We start from the raw sequence: 22,517 nt of genomic DNA, 5'->3' as shown, positions 1-22,517 counted from the left end.
ATTGTTGCATTTCATCACCTGCATGCTTGTACTCATGGATGTGCATCCCTGCATGTGTGCATGAGAACAAACAAAATGGAGACCCACTTATAAAAGCATTGCTCTACAGGGTACCTTTAAATATTGTGCATACTTTGCTTAGGCATTGGTGAGATAACACCATTTGTCCCACAAAACTCATGTTGAACACCTTGCTTCAAAACTAACATGACTAAAAGTCTACAGTCAGCAGCTCTGTAAAGCTGCACAGCTGTGTTCTGGGGTAAATGCTAACATCAACATGCTAACATGCTCACACTGTCAATGTCAACATTCGGGTATAATGTTTACCATGTTAACCTTCAAAGTTTAGCATATTGACTTTGCTTTAGCACTAAACATAGCTGAGGCTGATGTAAATGTATCTACCATTTAAAAAATTCCACAATGAAATGAAAAAAGTAGTGGTCATAGCATGTACAAGACTTTCTGGTGACAATCCCACAATGCAATTTGCCACATTTTATAGATGAGAGCAATACTGTTGTGTGACTATGCATTTCAGGGATGATGCAAAATTATTATAGCAAATGTCCAAAATCTCAATTTAATGCTCACTATAGAGTAAACCATTGAGTGTTTATAGGGAGTAAAGAAGGGAGTGATTTGGAAACAGTCTTGGTCATAAAAAGTGTACAAGCTGTCATTTTGACCTGATGATGAATCCAGATAAAAAGTCTGAGGATTACCAAAGTTGTCTGGGTAATTGAATGTTTGTGCCAAGAGACATTTCACTCAAAATCACAAATGTCAATCTGCTGGTGGCACTAGAGAAAATCAGGAAAACATCATCAAAGCCATGAGGATTCATCTTCTGGGGATAATTAATTGCCCTCCTAAGAACCACACTGCTAGCATGGCTAAGAACATTATAGAATGCACTATATTATCTACTCTACCTAACTCTATAACTAAGATTAGAATTTCATGTGTTCATTTATTCTTGAGGCAAAATGCCAAAATGAAATGTGTGCAAACTATTCCTACAACAAAAGCAGATCAGCTGCGTGTAGTTTGGTGGAATGCCAGTATCATTTTACTTTACTCTCCTGGCTGTACTTCAACTCCATGCCTTCTCTTTTTTTCTGTATGTTCTGTATGCTCACTCTAAACACTATTCTCCATTTTCCTCGTCTTGCTGACAGATAAAGCTTTACAGCTGCAGAGCCTCAGGCAATGAAAGAACAAACTGATCAGAGAGAAGCCGTACTGAATACCAAAGGTCCAGTTAGATGGCCTCAGGGCTTCACACTCAGCCAGAGACCTGTGGCCTTTAAAGATGGCTTCCATTTCAAACTAGATTTCTTTAAATGGCAGAGGCTGGCAGAAAAGTCAGCTTTAAAGGTGTAGAACAAAACAGTGTGTATCACATTGATCTGTGGGGACTAAAATGATGTTCTAAATGGTTCAAATACATCTTATTTAAAATGGTTTCCACAACAGATATACTAAATATGGATATTCAAACTGATATATAAACATGGATGTTATTTCTTTGGTCCAATGCATTTTGACATTCAATGACAGCATGTCCATAATTTGCATTGTGGTTTACATGCAAGGGCAACATTCAGTGCTGATGCCATATCTATACAGTGCAATGCTCTTCACCTTTCAACATGCAACATGCAAATAATCCTCACAGCACAGTTTTTTACTTTTAATAATTGATGAAGACCTGCTGAGTTCAAAACCAGTCGTCTGCTTTATATCAAACCTCCACACACTCCTGCTGCTCCTCTACATGTGAGAGCCTGAAGCTCTTTTTCACATGTTTGAATGATATTACTTACCCATTAACCACCATGTAATTGTCCACAATTGGTTTACCCTAACCTGCAGGGCTGGATTAACCTTAGCTAGTGGGGCATAAATGAGCTGTGCCCTTCTTTTGAGCCCCCCTATATAGCCAATTTTGCCCCAGAAACCACCCAATAATTACATTTTTACATCACAAAGAAACTCTCTTGGAGGAACATGTCACCCACTGCAGCGGTGTGGCTCACTGATGTGTTTTTAATAGTTTTTGGACAACAATGGAGGTCTACGGCACAGAGGAATAAGATATAACACACTTTAGATACTTTAGTAGATCAGTTCATTGTTGGTTCATTGTTGTTCATTGTTTGTTGGGTCATTGTTGGTTTGGCTCTGCACATGAGATTTGCTGACAATAATAAAAAGATAGGAAATTGCCAACCTTATCCTTTAAGACCCTCATCATTTGAGTAAACAGTATATGCTGGTTTAGTGATGCATATTACCACGCAAATTTGCAATGAATCAATTACAAAGTATTTGCCATAGAGTGAATTTCGAGTTTTAAAGATCCTTGATTTCCTGCTTTGTCTGGTTGCTAATTCAGCCTCTTTAACCTGAGATTACACACAGCAATAAAACAAAACAAAAAATGGCTGAGCCGGAATAAGGATGAACAGGATGAGCTTCTTATTCTAGCTCAGAAACAAACCAATTAGTACAAAGTGTCATCAGACCTCATCTGCAATCCAAGGGCCCTATTTTAACAACCTAAAGCGCATGGTCTGAAGTGCATGGCACAAGTGCATTTAGAGTGTGTCCAAATCCACCTCTGCTATTTTAATGGCAGAAAAATGCTCAATGTGCCAGGCTCATGGTTCAAAGGGGTTGTCCATAGTCTCCTAATTAATCATGGGTGTGTTTTCGGTGTAACATGCAATAAACCAATCAGAGTGTCATCTCCCATTCCCTTTAAGAGCCAGGTGCACTTGCATCTTGGCGGGTTGCTATTGTGATGGTACATTTGCGAAGTAGAAAGAAGGAGCTCTTCTCTGCAGAGGAAACAGATCTGCTCATGCACAAAGTGAAAGCGCATGATCCATAACAAGCACACTGGCCCCCACTGCTCCTGGGCCCTCCTGTGGTCAGCCCCAGACCACCAGTTTAAGGTCCTGTTCATTCATTTATTGAAAATTTATTTTTGTTCAGTTTTTGAAAAGGTTTATTTTTTTAATTGCAGCTTTGGTTTCTTTGAAATCGTTTTGTTCAGTCACGGAGTAACAAGTCAAATCAGCGGGGCTTTAATTGCTGAAAGTATGGAAACCTGATCACTGTACTCTCAAAAATGTTAAAGAATATTTGTTAAATATTGTTCAAAATTTAAATCATTAATTTTAATCATGTAAAGAATCATCAACACAGTTATCAGGACTTGATCAACTCTCCAAGGTGCTGATCCTGCTGCTGGCAGCAGCTAGAAAATGTGCAGATTTATTTCCTTCTTTAGTTTAATCATTGTTTTCACCTCATTTATTTCCTCGTGTGTTCCTCATGTCATCATATATTGATGCAGCAGGAAAGCTGATCTGTGTCTGATCTGTTGTTGTCCGTCTGTTTAAATACCTACATGTATTGCCATGATTTGGTCAAATAATTAGACTATTTAATCCATCATTACTGCGATTAGTTAATTCTGATAAATTTTATGACTAAGCATCATAACATGTATTTTTTAAAATATGTTAATATACACAATAATAATCTTTCACACTGTAATCCTTGTACTTGTAATCTTTTGCATGTTTGTGTGCTGCTGCGCGTCCTGTCTGTGTAACAAGCAGGGTGTATGTTGTGCACCACCTGTGTAGGCGCATATTACTATAATGATAATACACCCCAGTGCAAAACGTATTAGATTCACAATAACAGCTCTAAAATTGTGAGATGCCTACATTTTTTGGTCTATTCTTCTCTATTGGCCTGTGTCCATGTCACATGACTGTCAAGTTTCTGTCTGCAAAAACAAAAAAATGGCTGATATTCCTTTTATTCTCAATTTTTTAAGATAGTTTTGACATTAAAATGTGCTAACATTTCTAGGGAGAAATGTGCCTTTTATTTTCAAAATCTTCATTCAGTGAATGTCTATGATCTTTAGTTTGTCAGTTATTACGGAGATTCCAGAATCCCAATTGTGGGCCATGGCCGCAGGGATGGTGGCGTGGTCCTGTGGGTATCCTGCCTCAACACCTTTTCCTGCTATTATTGCTATTATTATTTCTAGTCATATCTCTCTTATTACTATTGTTGTTATTGTTATTATTGTACCTGTTATGCTTCTCTGTGTCTCTTTCCTGCCACTGTCACCAAGTGCTGCTCATGGAGGAATTGTTGGGTCTCTGTAAATTAAAGAATACAGTCTAGACCTGCTCTATGTGAAAAGTGCCCTGAGATAACTTTTGTTATGATTTGGCATTGTATAAATGAAATTGAACTGAAGTGAATTCAACTGAATTCTTTCAGGCTTTCTATCATTGCTATGGTGAGAATAAAAGGAATGTCAGCCATTTTGTTTGTTTTTGCAAAAAGAAACTTGACAGTTACGTGACAGCATATGCCTGATAACAGGCCCTCTGCACCTAATGGGCTCCACCAACATTGGCTCACTGAAATAAATGGGGAACAGCCTCCTGAACCTACTAGTAGGTTTAGTAGGGCCCTACTAGCCCAAATATTTGGGATAGATGTGTAATGATAACGCCTATTCAATAGGCTGATAACAGTCAAATCAGGTGCAACTTGAGCTACTGCATCTGGATAAAAATTGTCCCTTTGTCTAAGCACACTTTCACCAGATATGTAGAATAACACACACTAAATATTCAAGTATGACTTTGACTTCAAGGTTTCTGACTTGTTTTGAACGAGGTACAGCCCAGGGATCCGGAGGTCTTGTCTCACTCTGAGAGGAAATGGAGGGGCAAGATGAAGTCAAGGGCCCAGATCAGGCTGCAAGAATGAGAGGTATACAGTTACCTTATATCCATGCGTGGTCCACAGATGTCCATGTGTTTGTCTGTCTGTTACTTGCCATGGATCAGAGTACTTCTCATTTGTTGATTGAAGTGAAGCGAAAGGAAGAGGTTTTAGTTACGGTGACTGCAGGTCGTAATAATACATTAACGTTAGTCCAACATGTACACACATCTCACATTCTCATGAGACAAACACACCTCTGTATCTACCGCCCTCAGATTAACCTTTGGCACCTTTCTTGTTCAGTCTCTGTTGAACACATTTCTGACTGTACTGCAGATCCAGGAATGTCTGATGAGGAAAACTCATGCTGCTCCTCAAAAACAAAGTGCTCCCTGTGTGACTGCTTCGTCCTGCATCCAGACAAATCAGGCTCAATGAAAAGATTAATCGCACTGTTGATGTGTCTGAAAACTATTTCAATGCTTGCATGAGTAATTATAGATTCTCAACAGCAACCAAGAGAGAGAAGCACTGCAGAGTACAATTATGTAGAACAAAACTACATTCTTTTTGTGTACATGGCTACTGTCTGTCCCTCACCAGTCCGTGATTACACCCTTTGAATGCTTTCTTTCTCTGGACTGATATTTGATGGACTCCTTTATACCTCCGCATTAAGGTGGGCCGTTGGTATCTCCAATCGACCACTTATTATATCTCTGTTTTAAAAGTGTTTTTAAGCTGCCAGTGTGTAGTGAATGAGTATAACAGACAGATCTTTTTTTTCTAATAGAGAATGGGCCTTTATGGAATTCTTCTTTGGAAGTATGTCCACAGAATAAGACAACCGGTTCTTGACTGTAGACATTCAATTGTCTAAAGGCAAATCCATTAACATTTTTCATATTGTTAGTAGTGATTTTCATTGTTGCTCCTCCTCCTCTCTGGGTTGGCCAGTGGCATGAACCTGTATGTGATAAAACATTATTAGAAATGCTTTCTTTACGAAAGTGAGACGAGAAGATTGATATCAGTCTCATGTCTGTGAGTTAAGTAGACACAGGAAATGGCTGGAGTCAGAACAGGTTTAACCTAGCTTAGCTTAAAGACTGAAAGCCGGGGGGAGGGGGGGGGGGCAGCTAGCCTGGTTCAGTCCAAAGTTCAAAAACACACAAACACCTCTAAAGTTCACTATTTAACACAGTGTATGTAATTTATTTAACCTGTAACAAAAAGAAGCAACTATTTGTAGTTTTAGAGGGATTAACGTGTTGGAACAATTTTTTCATGAACAACCTGGTATCCACCCACCTACCTTTTCTGTGCAGCATCTAAGGCTATTGTACAGGTTGTCAGTCAGTGAGCATAGGTTTTAGTTTTGGTCTCTGTACAAGCACAATGATACCAAAACCTGACATCCTCACTGTGATGAGTGAGGTCACTGTCTCCTCCACTGGAGGAGTCCCTATCATAAAACATCTTTTTAAGACAAATGGAGTAAAATGTGAAAAAGGGAGGATAGACAGGAGGACATGGCCATTGTGTGGACTAGTTTGGAAAATTGGACAAGATAAGGGGAGTTTTGTTTGTAAATGTGTCAGCATACTCTGTAATTCCATTGCTTTTCTCCGCTGGGACAAGAAGCCAAATATCTGTAGAGATTATTGCAAAACAAATTATTTGGAATGCAGACCTATGAGTCCCATGGTTAAATAAGAGGGCAATTGCACATGTTGTGTTGAGTATCTAAATATAATTGTTAATTGTTTGACATGCAGGGCTGTACGTGTCACAGCTACTGTATGTGGGCATTTCAAAACCAGCACGGTCCAGCTGAGTGTGCGCATTTAGGCCAAAATCTAGCTGCATCACTGGGACACATTTTATTGCTTTTATTTCATTTGCTTATTATTCACTGATGTGGCTACTCATTGTGGAGCCAGAATTTGTCTGGTAAATGGTTGAAGCCATTGCAGTTTCCTTCATGTAAATATATGTGGTATGGATAGGGCTTCTCACAACCAAGTATGTGGGCATTTTTATGTCATATCTTTAGACAAGTCTACTACTGAAGGGTGTAGGTGTCATTTTGGACAAAATGAGCATTATTCAATGATAAAATATTTGTTGTAGTAGGAGCTCCTCATTCTTGAGGTCATATATAGTCGTCATCCCCCCCACCCCCTCCACCGGCATTTCGTAAAAGAGTGTGACAAGAGATGAAACTCAACCACCGCTAGATGGTGCTGTGGTAGCGCTGCCACATTCATTAAAATTCATCACATCTTACGCATCCAAAACTGGAAAATCTCACAGCCAAATCAGAAGTGCAATAGTAAATTTCTCGAAATGACTCATCAGTAAATTGTATGACACTTACAGTATATACTTGTGATGTCCCCATACTAGAATTACCACTGAAGCTCCACTACTCTCAATAACTGATTTGATACCATGGCAAAAACAGAAATCCCATTCAGGACACACTGCTTTATTTAAAAAATTTTATAAACATTAAAAATTGAGCAGATACTTTTTGTGTTTCATTATTTAAGCATACAGGCTGCATTAGAAAAAGAGTTGCAAATTCAATATTGGCCTATAGCCTTCAAATAGAAAGCAAAGCAGCCCAAAAAGTAGTCATTTCAGAAGATCTGTATGAAATGTCAATCTGTAACAACAAATACAACTGTGTGATTATGTGCTCTCATTTTGGTTTGCAATCTTGTAAGTATGATGTTGTAAGTTTGTTAGCCTGTTAGCTTGTTAGTCTGCGGTGAGTAGACTTGGTGGTTGTTAGCCTGTTAGCTTGTTAGTCTGCGGTGAGTAGACTTGGTGGTTGTTAACCTGTTAGGTTGTTAGCCTGTGGATATTCTCTGCTGCAGTTTGATTAATTTAGTTCCTTGTTAATTGTTTTGCATTTTGATTGAAATGCCGTTATTTTCTCCAGGTGATTTCTTATTTTATCAGGATACAAATACTAGGCAGCATTTTTCTTTATTTACTGTAAAAATCTTACACATCCGTCAAAAATAGACTCTGCGTGTAGAGACAGGGGAGTAGGGAAAAGAACCAGGCGTGCCTGACAGAGCCGGAATGTACTCTACCTCTATCGGTCCCTGGAGGCTATATTGCTTTTTACATTATGTTGAGCAGCACAAGCTTTCCAGATAATGTCTTTATTTTGTGTTGTATTGATGTATGAATGTTTTCTTTAATGATTTACTTTAAAGATTAGAGAGGCTGCTTTCAGTAATTGTAAATGTTTCAATGTGCCATGTAACGTCCATGTAACATCACAGCAGGAAATACCGTGGGACATTTAAGCAGCAAAACTAAAAACTGTTGTTATAAACTTGACGGGACAGAGGAAACTCTCCAGGGAAAATAGAATTAAACTTTTAGATTCTGAAATAACATTTTAGACAGTTCTGATGGAACTCAGGAGTTATCAGGAGGACAGCTGTTTATCCATGCATCCATCCATCCAGGCTATAGTAAGCATAGCCAATGACAGCGTTTTTGTAGGTTTTGGTTTAATTTCTGTTCCAATTGCTGATTTGAAGATGAAAATGGGAAAAGCATGTGGATTTCTTTTTTTTTTTTTTTTCTATTCACATGAAAAACGGAAAAACAAAATAATGCATTGTATATTGATTTATCTTGTTATTAAACAAGTTGAACACAGCTTTGGACGGAGGGTTCACAGACCAACAAGTGACCAAAGGTCAGGTCTTCATATGTTTGTCTGTAATTGACAAAGTCTGAAGGAAGCTTAGGATGGACAGAACATACATTGTGACTCAGAACAGGGAGTTTTTTTCTTTATCTGACTTTTCCTCAGCTGAGGACGTGTCTCCAGTTGTTGTCTTACATCCAAGATAAAGAGCAGGTGGACACAGAGGATATTAAACCACAGAGTGGATATTGAACCCCTCATGCTGACGTCCATCTCCAACACACAAGCCATGTCCATCCAACACATGTGCACTGATAGTGTTATTGTGGTTTAACAGATCTGAGAATGATAAATTTTGGTCAGATTTGAAGTAATCTTATCTGCCATGAATCATGTTCATATGCAACTATGTTGCCTTAGGAAACAAATCTGCAAAACACTAAAGCATTGTTTAGTTATTATTATGTAAGGGAAACTAAACCCACTTGTTTCCAGGTGTTGGTGAGTACTTCTACATGTGTAAAAAGTATTAAAGCCTTTTGTGTCTCCCGAGTGAGCTGTATGAAATCTGATAAACTGCCTCAAGTGATGTCACTTGAGTCGGTGTGGGTAGGGGCTGAAGATTGCAAGTTTGAAAAGTAAAAAAAATCTGGGGGTGTGGAGTTGGAAAGAAGTGAGGTCAGCAGACCTCTGTAGCCTCCTCATATCTGCTGGAGGCTAGCAGCTCCAGGCTACATTAGCTACCAGGCTACCAGCATGACACATCTGAATCTTCTACCAAATTGTCGGTGGTTGAGTTGCGTGAGAATGCGTGTATTAAAAAACAAGATATTTCTGGATATTTCCATTATGACTTTGATAATGTTGCAGGAGTGCACTGCTAAATCTGTGCAGTACTCTTTAAACTATAGGTCCCAACCCAAAGTTGGCAGCAGACCCTTTATGAGTGAGTACCAGCATGATGTGCTAATATGTAAAAGTGAAGTTATTTCAGGGTTGCTGTTTTTTCCCAAACGTTCAAAATGTGTCTATAGAAGCTCTCCCTCACTGGTATCTATATTACCAGCTTGTATGTTACCTGAACATTTTCCCCCATTTCATCCCTTCATGTGCATTGCATGCCTGTCATTCTCATTGGTGTCTGTTTGATGTTTCCTCATGATCCGTCTTCTACCTGGGTGTGGTGTTGGTGTGCTGTCAGCTTGAGTCAGCCAAGTGTCATCTTTAAGCTCAAACTCAAATCATGTCAAAATATGAATATTCAGACAGACATCTTTATCTGTATGGGTTTGTCAGAGCACCCACAAAGTGTTTTGTGTGGATAACTGTTATATAATGACAGCTTGAAAAGGAATAAGTGGATATGACCTCTGCATATGAAAGGCCCACAGTATAAGAGTGAGGCAAGGGAATTTATTTTTTCTCTTGTAGTTGGTTGGTAGACTAACGCGGTCATTAACAGTAATATTAGTTTAAAATGTGGAATACGGAGTGTGACATGTGAGATGATTTGCTCAGGGTAGCCACAGTAGTGGCTCTAGAAATGACAATGTCCACCACTTTGGTTCAGACTGAAATATCTCAACAACTACGGATGGATTACCATAACATTTGATACAGATATTCATGGTGTCCAGAGGATTAATTGTAATAACTTTAAATGAAGCGCGGTTCATCAGGATAACATCTAAATTGACTGACTGACCGTTTCAAAGCCATCTCTGAACTGCCAGGAATGTAATTATGGTGGAGAAATTTAAAAACAAAATTTAAACTACCTTAGAAAAACAGTTTTATTTTTTATGTGTAATTGTAATAATAGTTGAAACCATACTCCTTGAAAAATATCACAGAGGACAAGGCTGTGTGTCCTCAGTGGTAGCTATGGCCCTGCTGACATCATGTCCAAATCTTTGATAGCAAGTTATTTTTGTTGCATTCATTAAACACAACTCCTATGAGGTTGTGAAAGCCCACCCGCTGTATGACTGGAGGCAGAGTCTACAGTGGGTGGTTTAGGGGGCCTGGTAGTTTGGACCACTGCCAGCAAATCCACAAAGTCACTCCACCTCTGCTTGTTTAGAAAGCTTGAATTCTCAGCAGCCATTGAAACAAACAAACAAATCAAATCACAATGATTGCAAATTTTGCTTGTGTATGCTACACTGTATGCTGTCCTGATAGATGAGACACACAGTGCACAGCTGCTCTCGGGCATCATGAAGAGTTCAATTATGAAATGCCTCTTTTGAGACCTTTCATTTGTTTTAATCATTGTATATGGGTCATTCTACAGAAATGATGGAATCTGGGTGATATAAATTTGCTGAAATGTATTCCTTCTTACATACCTAAAGCTTTTTGTAATGCTAACTTCTAAACTAGATGAATCCACAAGTAGAGCTTAATGCATTTTTATTATTTTTATACATTTCATTAAAGATTCTTTGTCACTGGTGTTACCTATAATGTGAATGACATTAAATGTTTATTAAAATATTTTTCTCATTACAATCTGAATATTTAGTTAAAGGCGGAGTAGTGGAATGTTAAGACTAAGAAAAATATTATATATATATTATTTACATTTTTTAAATGAAATTGCACAAGTTTAAACAACATTGTATGAATTCATTTGATTTGCTCCACCTTTTTTTCTGTCAAACTAACAATTGAAGAATATTCAAACTAAAAGTGTTTGATACTAACTCTAAAATATCAACTGATGATTACCAATCAAAATATTGCTAGAAAGTCACTGAGAAAACATGTAGTAACACCAGTAATCAATTTTTATGTCTAATTTTCCATCCCCACATCTATGAAATAAGTCACACAAATGACGGACTTAAAAGCTTCGCTTAAAATTCTAAAATAAATCGTGACATTTTAAACAAATGAAGTAAGACATCTCACTTACCATATGACTTTGTCCACTGCACTTAATCCAATGACCTCTTGATCCCGGAAGAGCTTCAAAGGGTCAGTGGATTATTTCAAAATAAAAGCATTTTGTGTAGCATAACACATGTAATTTTGGGCTCCACTTCCATGTATGATCAAAGTGACAAGACATTTCCTTGAATTTGGCATTTTAAATAAATTGTTAAAACAAACATTGAACATTAGATGAATAAACTTTGTGTTATCATTGCCAGGACAGTCTTTATTTATAGAACACATGTAATTAATGTGATTATTAGGTCAACTTAAAGGATTTTGGTGTCTGCAAAAGTAAGTGACAGCACTTTTTTTGTAGAATTGTTTTTGTTTTTGTAGTGTGACCCATATAACACATTAAAGGATAATTGCAGTTTATAATAACTTGTGTTTCATTTGTGTAGCTAGCTTTCCTATCAGTTATAACAACATTGTGCTCAGTAGCACACTACAACAAGTCCACAGGGCCAAGAAGCACAAGAAGACAGATGGTCAGACAGTTTGGAAACAAACAAACAGTTTATCTTGATGATCTAAACCACTTTATTTGGAGGTCAAACTAAAAGTGAAAAAACCTGAAATGTCATTCACTGCCAGGGCCAGATTAACCCACTAGGGGGCCCTAGGGCAAAAATTAGCTATGGGTCCTTAATGGACCTCATTACCTGCCATATCTACTAAATAAAGCACAATGTTATTTAGTAAAATGCATCATCTGACAACAAAGCTCTTAAAATTAGATTTAAAATTGAGCACACATTTTCAGTTAATTCATTTACCACAAACTAATGGCCGCGGAGTGAACTTTGAGCCTTGGGGCCCCCTGAGGGTTTGGGGCTCGGGACAAGTTGCCAGCCTCACTGCACAAGAAAAGTGTGCAAAAACTACGACAAGTACTGTAGGTCAAATATGATGCAAGAAGTTTGTCTATAACTGTGGTTTACAGACAGGCTAACAAACAGTTATCCTTCACATTTTTACAACATGTATTACTTGTCATGTTTCTTGCTCCATCGAGTTTGCTGAGATCTGGGAACAGAACAACATTGCTACAACAAATAACTTGAATACAATGTGATTATTATTGATAGAAATGATGGAGAAAACTATGACCATAAAACCCAATTTGCAATAAACTGGAATCATACTTTAAAACTCAGCATCTTTACATGATACACATCTGCTGGACTGACATCATAGTGTTTTTAGAGACTGTTTCATTGAGGGTTACCAAACATATAAGCACACTGGTGACTGGATTGTGTCTGTATACTGAGAGCTCCAGCAAGGGATGACAGTGTTGAAAATAGGTCAGAGGGGGAGAGAGAGACAGGAGAGAGTGTGAGAGAAAGAGAGACCCCCTCTGAGAGTCACTCACAGAGCCAGGACCTGGTTTTGATCAGCACATTCCATTAGTCAATACAATCACAATGCTTCCTTACTGCCAGAGGAGACTGTGCTCAAGTATCCTGTTGTATTTTCCGTAAAAACCCTTTCCACAAACAAAGGGCCCTCTGAGGATCATGGTCATTATTGAAATTACAGTATCCTTATTGTCACACACCCACCCCTCCCTCCACCCACATTCATTCCTCCACTATTCTGAGGATGTGACTCTAAATACCTTGTGGCTTTTCAATTCACTGCTACTTCAGAGTCTCTGAAAAGGTAAATTATAAGAATATCACTATCGGCACATTTCAAAAATTCTGAGCAGTGATGTCATCTCAAACTCCATAAAAAACAGATCCGTGTAATCCAAAACAACCCTTGACATTAACAAAAATTTCTGACCTCAAGCTCCATTTACTAGCCTATTCTGGAGATTGTAAGCTGCTTCCTGAGTGGATCATGGTTCCACATTTAGCATGTGATGGCAATTGAGCTAACTCCATGACAAACTTCATCTCATCCCATGATGAAGACTGCAAGATATGCTTGAAAGCTTCAGAAACAGTTAGTGGGTGGACTCTGAGAAGTACTGAATTGCATCTTGTCAAATTACTGTTTCCAATGTCAATAATAAACGTTCACGCTCAACCCTTGTCATAGTTTTTAATTCACTATTTCTTAACATGTAACAGAAAATAAAAAAGACATCAGGTGTTTTTTCTATTTCACAGTCATTCAATAAAATAAAGACATATTTCATATATAAATTTGGAATGGTGATTTATTTCCGCAGTCATTAAATAAAAAGTTATCCATAAAATCAAATGTGCTTTAATTTGTAAATGCCTTGCATTTTTTTTTTCCGCTTTGGTCTTCAAAGTTTTTAGACCCTAGTAACCAATGAGCAATTCTACAAAAGAGCAAATGTGATGATGCTCCCTGGTGTTATTCATAAGTGATCTGATTATCTTGTTAAATTGTTGAAAACCTGAAGTTGCACCGGCAACTGCAAGGTGTCACACTGACTGCAGTCTCACACAACTGGATTTGATCCAACAAGGCCATAAAACAATTTAGGGCTGGTCTAAGACAAAATCTTCTCAGGTGCACTAATGAATTAGGGTTACGAAGGGTGACTGATGGACATTTCATGAACAAGGTCAAGGCTAATGTCAACCACCAGCCCCTGCAACATTCCCTGTGCAGTGTGAACATCTGCACTTTAACCTCTTTTCAAAAAATGTTAAGGAAAGGAGAAGTGCTCTCAACTTGACATGAATAGGGAAAGACATTCCCATGTGCAGACAGACATTCCTCTGCATATCACCAGGTTTACAGGGTCCATAAAAAAGGCATGTCATTGAATTATTAATGCTATTACATTTTCTAAAAAAAATGGCTGGTGGTAAGTTTGAGATAAACATATATACAAAAAACAGTATATACAAAGAAGGTTTTGATCTCTATTAACCATTCAACACCAACACAGTGATTTTAAATGATTGCTTTCCCAGCATTATCATGTGGCTTCAGAATGGCTTTTTTCATAAAGGGAAATTTTCATACAGTCTTCTTACACTCACCACTGATGTGAGCTAAAGATGCATCTAAATCCCTTTAACACATTTGACAGTAATGGTTATCTACAGTGCTATGCTATTAAAATTAACTGAGCCTGAGGATTTTGCATAAAAGGGACCTCACAGTCAAGTTTTGCTGCCTCAAAAAGGCACAATGCTTTTGTCATCAGTACACTGATTTCCAAAGCTCTTGCCAGGATCTGTATCCAGCTGTGAAATGCTGAAATGAATCAATGACTACACACATTATGCTCAGATATTATCAGATTTTTCAAGATTACTAATGAAGACGGTAATATTTTATCACTATGTAATCTAGTGCAATCATGAAGCAATAAGATCTTGTGCTGTGTGGTCAGTGTATGCAACATCAAAGCAGTTTGTACCACATAGCACCCCATCCCAAAGAAAGGTCAGTGGTTTTGAGTGTCCCTTCCCCACCTCTATCAATTGATATTCAACAGTAATATCCAAATGTGTTTAAAGAGTGGGCAGTTCCAATGACAGAGGGTAAACATTTAGCTTGTCCCCTACCAGGTTCATTATTCACTCCTGCTTACCTCTGAAACAGAGTCTGTTTATGTGAATGTCATTTTCTCTCTTCTCTGTTTAAACATGGGTCTTGACCCCTGCAGAGGGGTTAGGAGCTCCCTGTTTGTCATGAGCCCCAGCGATCCAGTGGTAGCAGTCAGTGGCATTTTTGTTGCGTGGCTGAACAGCACACCGGGTGCAGTAGACAATACCCAGTGCCACCATCACCACAATGAAAATGCAGATTGGCACTAAGAGGCCCACCAGGAGCCAGGTGCTGCTCTGTTTCTGTCCCCTGTCCTCCTGGACAGAATCCAGGTTGTCACCGTTCTCTCCGCCCTCGCTTGGGGGTGGCTGGGACGGAATAAGCTGGGTGGGAACAGCTGGGTCTTGGGAATGGGTGATCTCCACATTATTCTCTTCCTCCTCCCCCAACTCCTCCTCTGGGAACTGAGAGTTTTCCCTAAGGGGGTACTTTTCCTCCTCTGCCTCATTGTGGTAGCTGGAATTGGTAGGCATGTAGTGGTCTGTGACTGAATCCTCTGGATTTCCTGGTTTCTGACTGGCAGGAGTGAGCCCAGCCCACCAATTCCAAGCTCCCTCAGAGATTGTAGAGGTAGGAAGAAATGGGAAAGCTGTGGTGGTCTCCTCCTCATCATCTTCGTACCAGTCTCCGGTGGTGCTGGAGCTGGTGGTGGGTGGAGGTGTAGTGGAGATGATGGTTGGCGAAGCTCCTAGCTCAGACTGGAATCTCTGCCCCCACTCCAACCAGTCAGGTCCTCCATTGTCTATGTCTTCGTCATGTTCCTCAGTCTGAGGGTTCAGAGGGTTTAGTGCTGGATCAAAGGGCAGTTCCTCCTGAGGGGCACTAGTGACCCAAATGACATCAGAGTCCAAAACTCTGGGTGGATCGGTCAACCAGTCCAGAGATTGCTCCACCTCTGGAGGCCAGTCAGTGTGGGACTGCTGTGGGTTCCATATGTCATAGTCCACACGGTCCCATACAGGTCCAGGCCGGTGAGTGGCAGCAGATTGATCATCTCCTTCCCCTATCTTCCGACATGAGTAATGATCAGACATGAGTTCATAGCCTTCCTCGCAGTAACACTCAAATCCACCATCATAATTCACACACATCTGCTCGCAGGTCCCAGGGATCTGGCACTCGTCAGTGTCTTGGCATCGGCTGGGGTCCTCAGGCAGCGGGGAAAAACCCAGATGGCAGTGGCAGATATGAGAACCTTGAGTGTTCTCACAGGCGTGTTCACATGGGTCATTTACACACTCATCTATGTCCTCACACCCACCCTCATCATCAGGAAGGTAACCCTCCCGACAGCGACATTCAAATGTCCCTGGAGCATTCACACAATGCTGCTCACAGGGACTCTGAAGGCACTCGTCTACATCCAGACAGCCACGTTCATCTGGTGCAAGCATGTATCCTTCAGGGCAGGCACAACGGTACCCATCTGAAAGGGGCAGGCACTCAGATTCGCAGGGGGCCCCTTCACAAACATCAGACAGCTCACAGCTCTGCCCATTGTCTCTTAGTTGATAACCATCAGCACACTCACAATAGAAGTGAGCACCAGCTGGCCTGCAGAAATGTTCACATCCGCCGTTATTCTGGTCACACCAGTTGTGTGATAGAGGGGGATCGGCACAGAGGGGGGAATCTCTTGACCACCCCACTGAGCCATCTTCCTTCAGCAAACACAGAACTGACTGTTCTTCCTTTGTGCCTGTGGGGCAGGGCACAGTAGCAACTGATCCAAAGGGTACATGGGTTAGAAGTGTGCTTAGAAGGTTAAATGGTGTGGTGTAGAGGGCATTGCCTGCCCCTTCACTCCACAATGCAGGACACATTCCTTTGTAGGCATAATGGCAAAGATACCCATCTACAGGGACTGAGCAGGGACCATCCAGCCATTTAAAGTTATCATTCTGCTCTTCAGTGCTGTAGCCCATAACTACACAGCGTGGCACTGAGCACATGCTAGGGGAGACCTCTCTCTGCCAGTTAGTATACTCTGTGTCCTGGTCACCAGTAGTCCAAGAGAAACCCCGGAGCGGGCGTGTGGTGGTGCACTGGCGAGGCTGCCGCTGCAGGCCAATCCATACCTGGACCTTGGTGCGTGAGTGGCGCAAGTCCAGAGAGGAGAAGAGAGTGGTAATAGTGTTGGCATCCTGCTTGCGTTTGATGGTAGCCAGGTTACCACCTTTATTCTTGCAGGCCCTCCATGATTCCAGAAAAGTCTTGCGTTGGAAGTAGACCACAAAACAGCCATCCGCATTGCATAGTGCATCCCTCTCTGTCAGGTCCTGGCCCAGGACTGAAGAAACTCCAAAGAGCAAAGCCAGAAGGGAGATTAAGAGTAGAGCAGCAGCACTGCTCACCAGGGTGCCCATTCTTTTTTAGAACTGAATGTATCTCTCCACTCTCCGCCTGTCTCTCACTGTGACTTTCTCCACACTTTTATCTCCCTGCTTTTGAAAGTTTCTTTTTAACTGTGGCTTTTTCTCTTGGCCTGTTTTTTTTGTCTATCTGTACTTTTCTCCCTTCATTTGAACCCTGATTTTTTTTTCTTTTTTTCACTGACTGTGCTCTTCACTCTACTCTGCTGAAACAGATCTGTGCTGGAGTTGAGTGCATGCAGATTGTCTCAACATTTCAGAGAGCAGGGAGGGAGGAGAGAAAAGGGAAGGGGGGATAGAGGGAGGGAGATATTGCAAAAAGGAGGGTGGGCAGAAAGGGAGAAAGGAGGGAGTTGAGGAAAAGAATTGTATGTTTTTGGAAGAGGTGGGGGGCGCTATGTGAATGTGTGTGTCAGAATGGGGGGAGGTGCAGCGAACTGTGCATTTCTTTCTTTTTCAGAGCATGTCATATGGTTTTCATAAGCCCCGTTCATGGACATAGTTTGGTACTCTGCCATTTACCCGCACAGACACACTCATACAGACATTCATATGCATGAAATTGTAGCACTTGAAAAACATTTTCTTATCTCCAGTAACTCAAATGAGACTGAATGATCACTTGAACAGATGCAGTCTTTCCAAAATATCCATCAATTATCTTCTATCTAGTCTTTTCTAGCCTTTCTCCTTTTGTGAATCATTTTTCTCATCTCTTCATTCAGTATGACTCAGACCAGAGGTTCTTAACATGCACACCTCCTATAGAGTTCAGTATCTCCGACAAAATGTGTTTTGTCTGCTTCAGTTATTTCCATAAAGTGTTTTTTCAACAGGCACTCCATATGCATTTTCAGGTTCACTCAGTTTGTTGCAGCTTAATGTGTATATCTTTGTGTGTGTCTGTGATGAGTTTGTTGATGATAAAAAGCTCCTTTGAAGATTATCAAGGATGATATGAAAAGAAACCAAGGATGGCATCCTTCACTTTCCACACATCTGGCATCCTTCACTAACAACACAACCTTAGGCCAGAAAGAAGACACCAGTTCCTGCACAAAAGGTCTGCAGCTACATTAAAAACAACAATACTCTCCTCCATACTAATAACTCTCAGATTGGGATGGGGAAGAAGAGAAAGTTGTCGAGGTCGCCAGTGTAGAGGAAGAGGGCCTCTGGGTTTGCTATGAAAACAAAGCTAGGTCGGTGAAATGGAGACTTATGTTTCTAAACGAGGGATGTTGGGGGAAAGAGGGTCCGTATGTGTATGTGTGTGTGTGTGTGTGTCTGGGAGAGGAGGTCGAGGAGTGGAGTGTACGGGGGCTGAGGGCAGTAGCAGGAGTCCTGTGAGTTTTTAATAAATCCAGTTGACTATTGTGTAGTGTGTACCTCAGTGTTAAAGTTAGAATGGTCTGAAAAGGTTAAAGAGCACCTAAAGCAATAGTTAATGCCTGTGGCAGGCATGAAAATGCAAGACTACATGAAACTTTATAGTGTTCTTAGTCTCTTAGTTTGTACAGAGGAGCTAAGTATAACTGGGTATTTTTAAGTATCAAAAAGTACTGAAAGTTAGTACTGTAACACAGGCTTTCTGTTATAAATTGTGGTCTTCAAGCCTAAGCTGAGATACTGTTGATGCTACCCAAGTTATTTTCTCAGACTTGATAAAGATTATCTAGAGCCACAGAAGATATAATACAATAGTTTTTAGAGGAGATTCACGACCAGTAAAATGATTTGGAAATGTAAAATTGGTGGAGAACCCCTTTCTAATATTTTTAATGTTATAGTGCAAAATTAATTGTTGTATTGCTCACATGACCAACTCTGGTTTACCATACACCTGTAGCTCAGAAGAGGCTATTCAATCAGATTGTATATTACAGTGGTTCCCAACCTTTTCGGCTTGTGACCTTTTAAAATGAAGCAATGTGTAGTTGCAACCCCTTGTCACTTGAAGTCTTGAAAAGGTCATGTTATCCCGTTATTCACAAAAAGAAAAAGAAAAAAAAATGATGACAAAGATTAGAATAAAGTCCGGACTCTCAGGTTGGGAACCACTGCCATATTACACTAGGTTAATCTTGAGTTTTCCACCGACCATGGGAATCTTTTTTCCATTACTATCTTCCATCACATGTGTATAAAGTTTTGGCTTGTAAGCTAACCGCATAACAAGCTCGTATTTTGAAAGCATTTAGATGAATTAGCCATCCAAAATGTATATGGACAAATCAGCCTCAACCTCTGGATCATTCCCGCCAACCAATAAAACATGATCCATCCATCCATCAGTTTTTTGGCCTGAACACAATAAGCATTTAAAGAAAAACTCAATTCATGTCAATGAAATGGCTGATATCAGCAGAAATATTTTGCAGTGAGTTAAACTTTGGTGAACTTTGATAAGGAAATTTCTCTTATTGTCTGGTTATCAGTCATAAATAAGCTGTTGTGACAAGTATTGGGCAAATTACTTGAAAATTGTAATTAATTACTTATTACATATTGTTCATTGTAAAAATAGTTACATTACTTTATTCCTCAGCAGCAAAAATAACGTGTTACATTACTCATTACTTTACTTTTGTTACTCAGCAGTTAGCTCAGTCAAAGTTTCCTTTAAACAACTCAGAATCCTCCCCAGCCACACACTGCATCTTTTGTATTTAACACATAGAAAATGAGACGTGGGGGAGACCTCTCTCTGCAATTCTGAACTAAACTAGTGTCAGGTCACTCCTGAATGGCTAATGTTAGCAAGCCAGCTAAGAGCACACAACATGTGAATAAGACAACTTTTCTCCTCCTCCGGACCATCTGCCACCTAAACACAGAGACCACACTGATATCAACCCTCCATTAAGTAATACAACAAGCACACTGACCCCCAAGTGTTAAAGTAACAGATCCTTACTGGGATAAGAACTGTAATATAATTACTGAATTTGAAATTGTAATCCCTCACATATTACTGTCCAACACTGGTTGTGGCTGACTAGTACTAGCATGTTTCCAGCTGGCTAGCATGATAGTTTGCCAGCTTCAGTCCCCAATTGCCCCTGCAAGAAGTCACTACTTATCCAAGCTTCTAGCACCACATTTTTTTGAAGACATGGGATGAAATTTGGGGTGCCGCTCTCTGGGGCTTTAATCATTTATGGGTTGAATCAGTATTTTATCATTTCAATGAGAGACAGGGAAGCAAAATGGTAATGTAATAATATCAAACATTCTAGATGAGTAATGACCTCCATGGGGAAACTATGGTTATCACAACTGAGGGGATTTAGATATGTAGACAATGTAAAGTGAGAGCCACTTTAAGTGGACAAAATTATGCATTCATCTGTTGTCATTAATCTGTGTTCTTTTGCTAGTGCTCCTTTACTAAGTGTACATTACACACACACACAAACACACACACACAAATCTGTCACAGCTTGGTGAAACTCAAACCTGGGGTGACCCAGGCCATTTGTCCCCTGCTGTGACATCACTCACACCGGGCAACTTCTCTGTGCCCACTTGATTTTGTGACAGCCTAATGTTTTGAGGTTAACTGGTGTTTAATGATCATGAGCAGCCTTTAACACACGGTCAGTAAAAACCTTTTAACAAGTCCCTGCACGCCTGTCTCCCAGCATCCATCAGTTAGCCATCAGCACTACGGTCCCCAGTGCTGGGGCAGACAGCATAAATACCATATGTGGGTTGCTATCACAAGATTAGTGCTACACTGCTGTGAACAATATGTGGGCAGGGGTGCATGACAGTCTGGCAGCTTTATTAGGTTATCTGTACAGATAGAGCTTTCATTCACACACGCTGACTTCTTCGAAATGTGTCTCAAGCAATGAACAACATTTTGCCTGTCAGTGGTCAAGTTGTCACTGGATTAGTGAAATATGAGTTTTAAAGGATTTTTCTGGTTTATTACAATTTAGCTGTCACTTTGGTAGTTTTGAAGATAAGAATATGCACACACATCCAAACCAAAGTGGGCAGGTGCTGAGCCAAACGTGGGTAAAAAGTCAAAAAAACAAAGAAATAGCTCGCACACTGCAGGGCTCAAACTTCAGTACTTTTGGCCATCATTTCTATCCATGATGGGGCACATAACTGTCTCATTATTTTACATTGAAAAGAAAAGGCTGACAATATTCTATATTTTTCTCATTAACAAATCCCATGAAAAGAACAGAACCAACAATGTCTCTCAGTAGTTTCTGACCTCTCTACCCTGTCTGTGACTCTCAGGCCCAAGCCTGTTGTTTCCTGCTGAAGACATACATAAAAACTCACAAATGTATATAGTGAAATAGCTGAACACTGTAGTTTTTAAGAAATATTACTCAAACTGCAGGAAATAGTGCATTTGTTGGGGACTATTTTCAGCTGCAGATGAATCTACATTTGGTGTTCTAGTGAGTATTTCTGGCAGCAGGACAGTGTGTGTGTGTGGGATTGAGTGAAAATAAACTACAGTGTGTGTGTTCATGGTAATGAAGGAACATGTCAGCCAGTGCAACAGTGTGGCTCACTGATGTGTTTTTAATCATTTTTGGGCAACAATGTAGCTCTGTGACACAGAGGAATAAGATAAATCAGGCTTTGATACACACTCACACTTGTCAGAAGAATACATTAATAATCGGTTTGGGTCTGCATATGGAATTTGTTGATAAAAAGAAAAATATGCAATATTGCAGCATTATACTTTAGCTATACTAAATTCACAAGCAGAACCTCACTGCACATCTTGAAAGCATAAACACTCCTGCACCTGACAGCAAAATGTCTCTAAACCTTACTAAAGAGATGTTAACCTTGACAACAGACATCTCAAGAGACAATTGACTTTTTTGTGGGGCTTAATGTTACTGCTTCCTGTGTCATCTGCAAGGAGAACGCAAGGAATACAATCTCAAGTTTATTACTATTCTAAACATGAGGATCAGTATGCTAGGTATGAGGGAGAGGAGAGGGAAATACGCGTTCCAAGGCTTTGAAGTGTATAAAGTTGAAATTTACTGTTGACAAAAAGCAATCAAGTATTCAAACGGTCCCCTAGGTGAGAACAACCTGGCCAGTGGGCCCCAGGTTAATTAGAGTTTGAGACTCCTGGTTTACAACCTGAATGATCTTTTGACTTCTCATGTTTCTTGCCTCATAAAATGCCTTACTAGCAATGTTACCAT

The 22,517-nt window shown here is 40.0% G+C and overlaps 1 protein-coding gene across 1 annotated transcript; it reads right to left on the bottom strand.

Annotated features, from left to right (window-relative positions):
* Positions 1 to 11,594: 11,594 nt before the first annotated feature.
* cd248a (CD248 molecule, endosialin a) lies at positions 11,595 to 17,570 on the bottom strand. Its single transcript, XM_044341879.1, has one exon. It carries the CDS (start codon positions 17,308 to 17,310, stop codon positions 14,977 to 14,979), a length of 2,334 nt encoding a protein of 777 aa, XP_044197814.1. The 5' UTR covers positions 17,311 to 17,570; the 3' UTR covers positions 11,595 to 14,976.
* Between the last annotated feature and the right edge of the window lie 4,947 nt (positions 17,571 to 22,517).

Source organism: Thunnus albacares, chromosome 22 (genome assembly GCF_914725855.1).
Source record: "Thunnus albacares chromosome 22, fThuAlb1.1, whole genome shotgun sequence".
NCBI lineage: Eukaryota > Metazoa > Chordata > Actinopteri > Scombriformes > Scombridae > Thunnus > Thunnus albacares.
Note: the sequence above shows the minus strand (reverse complement) of the source record. Positions and strands in the feature narration are given on the sequence as shown.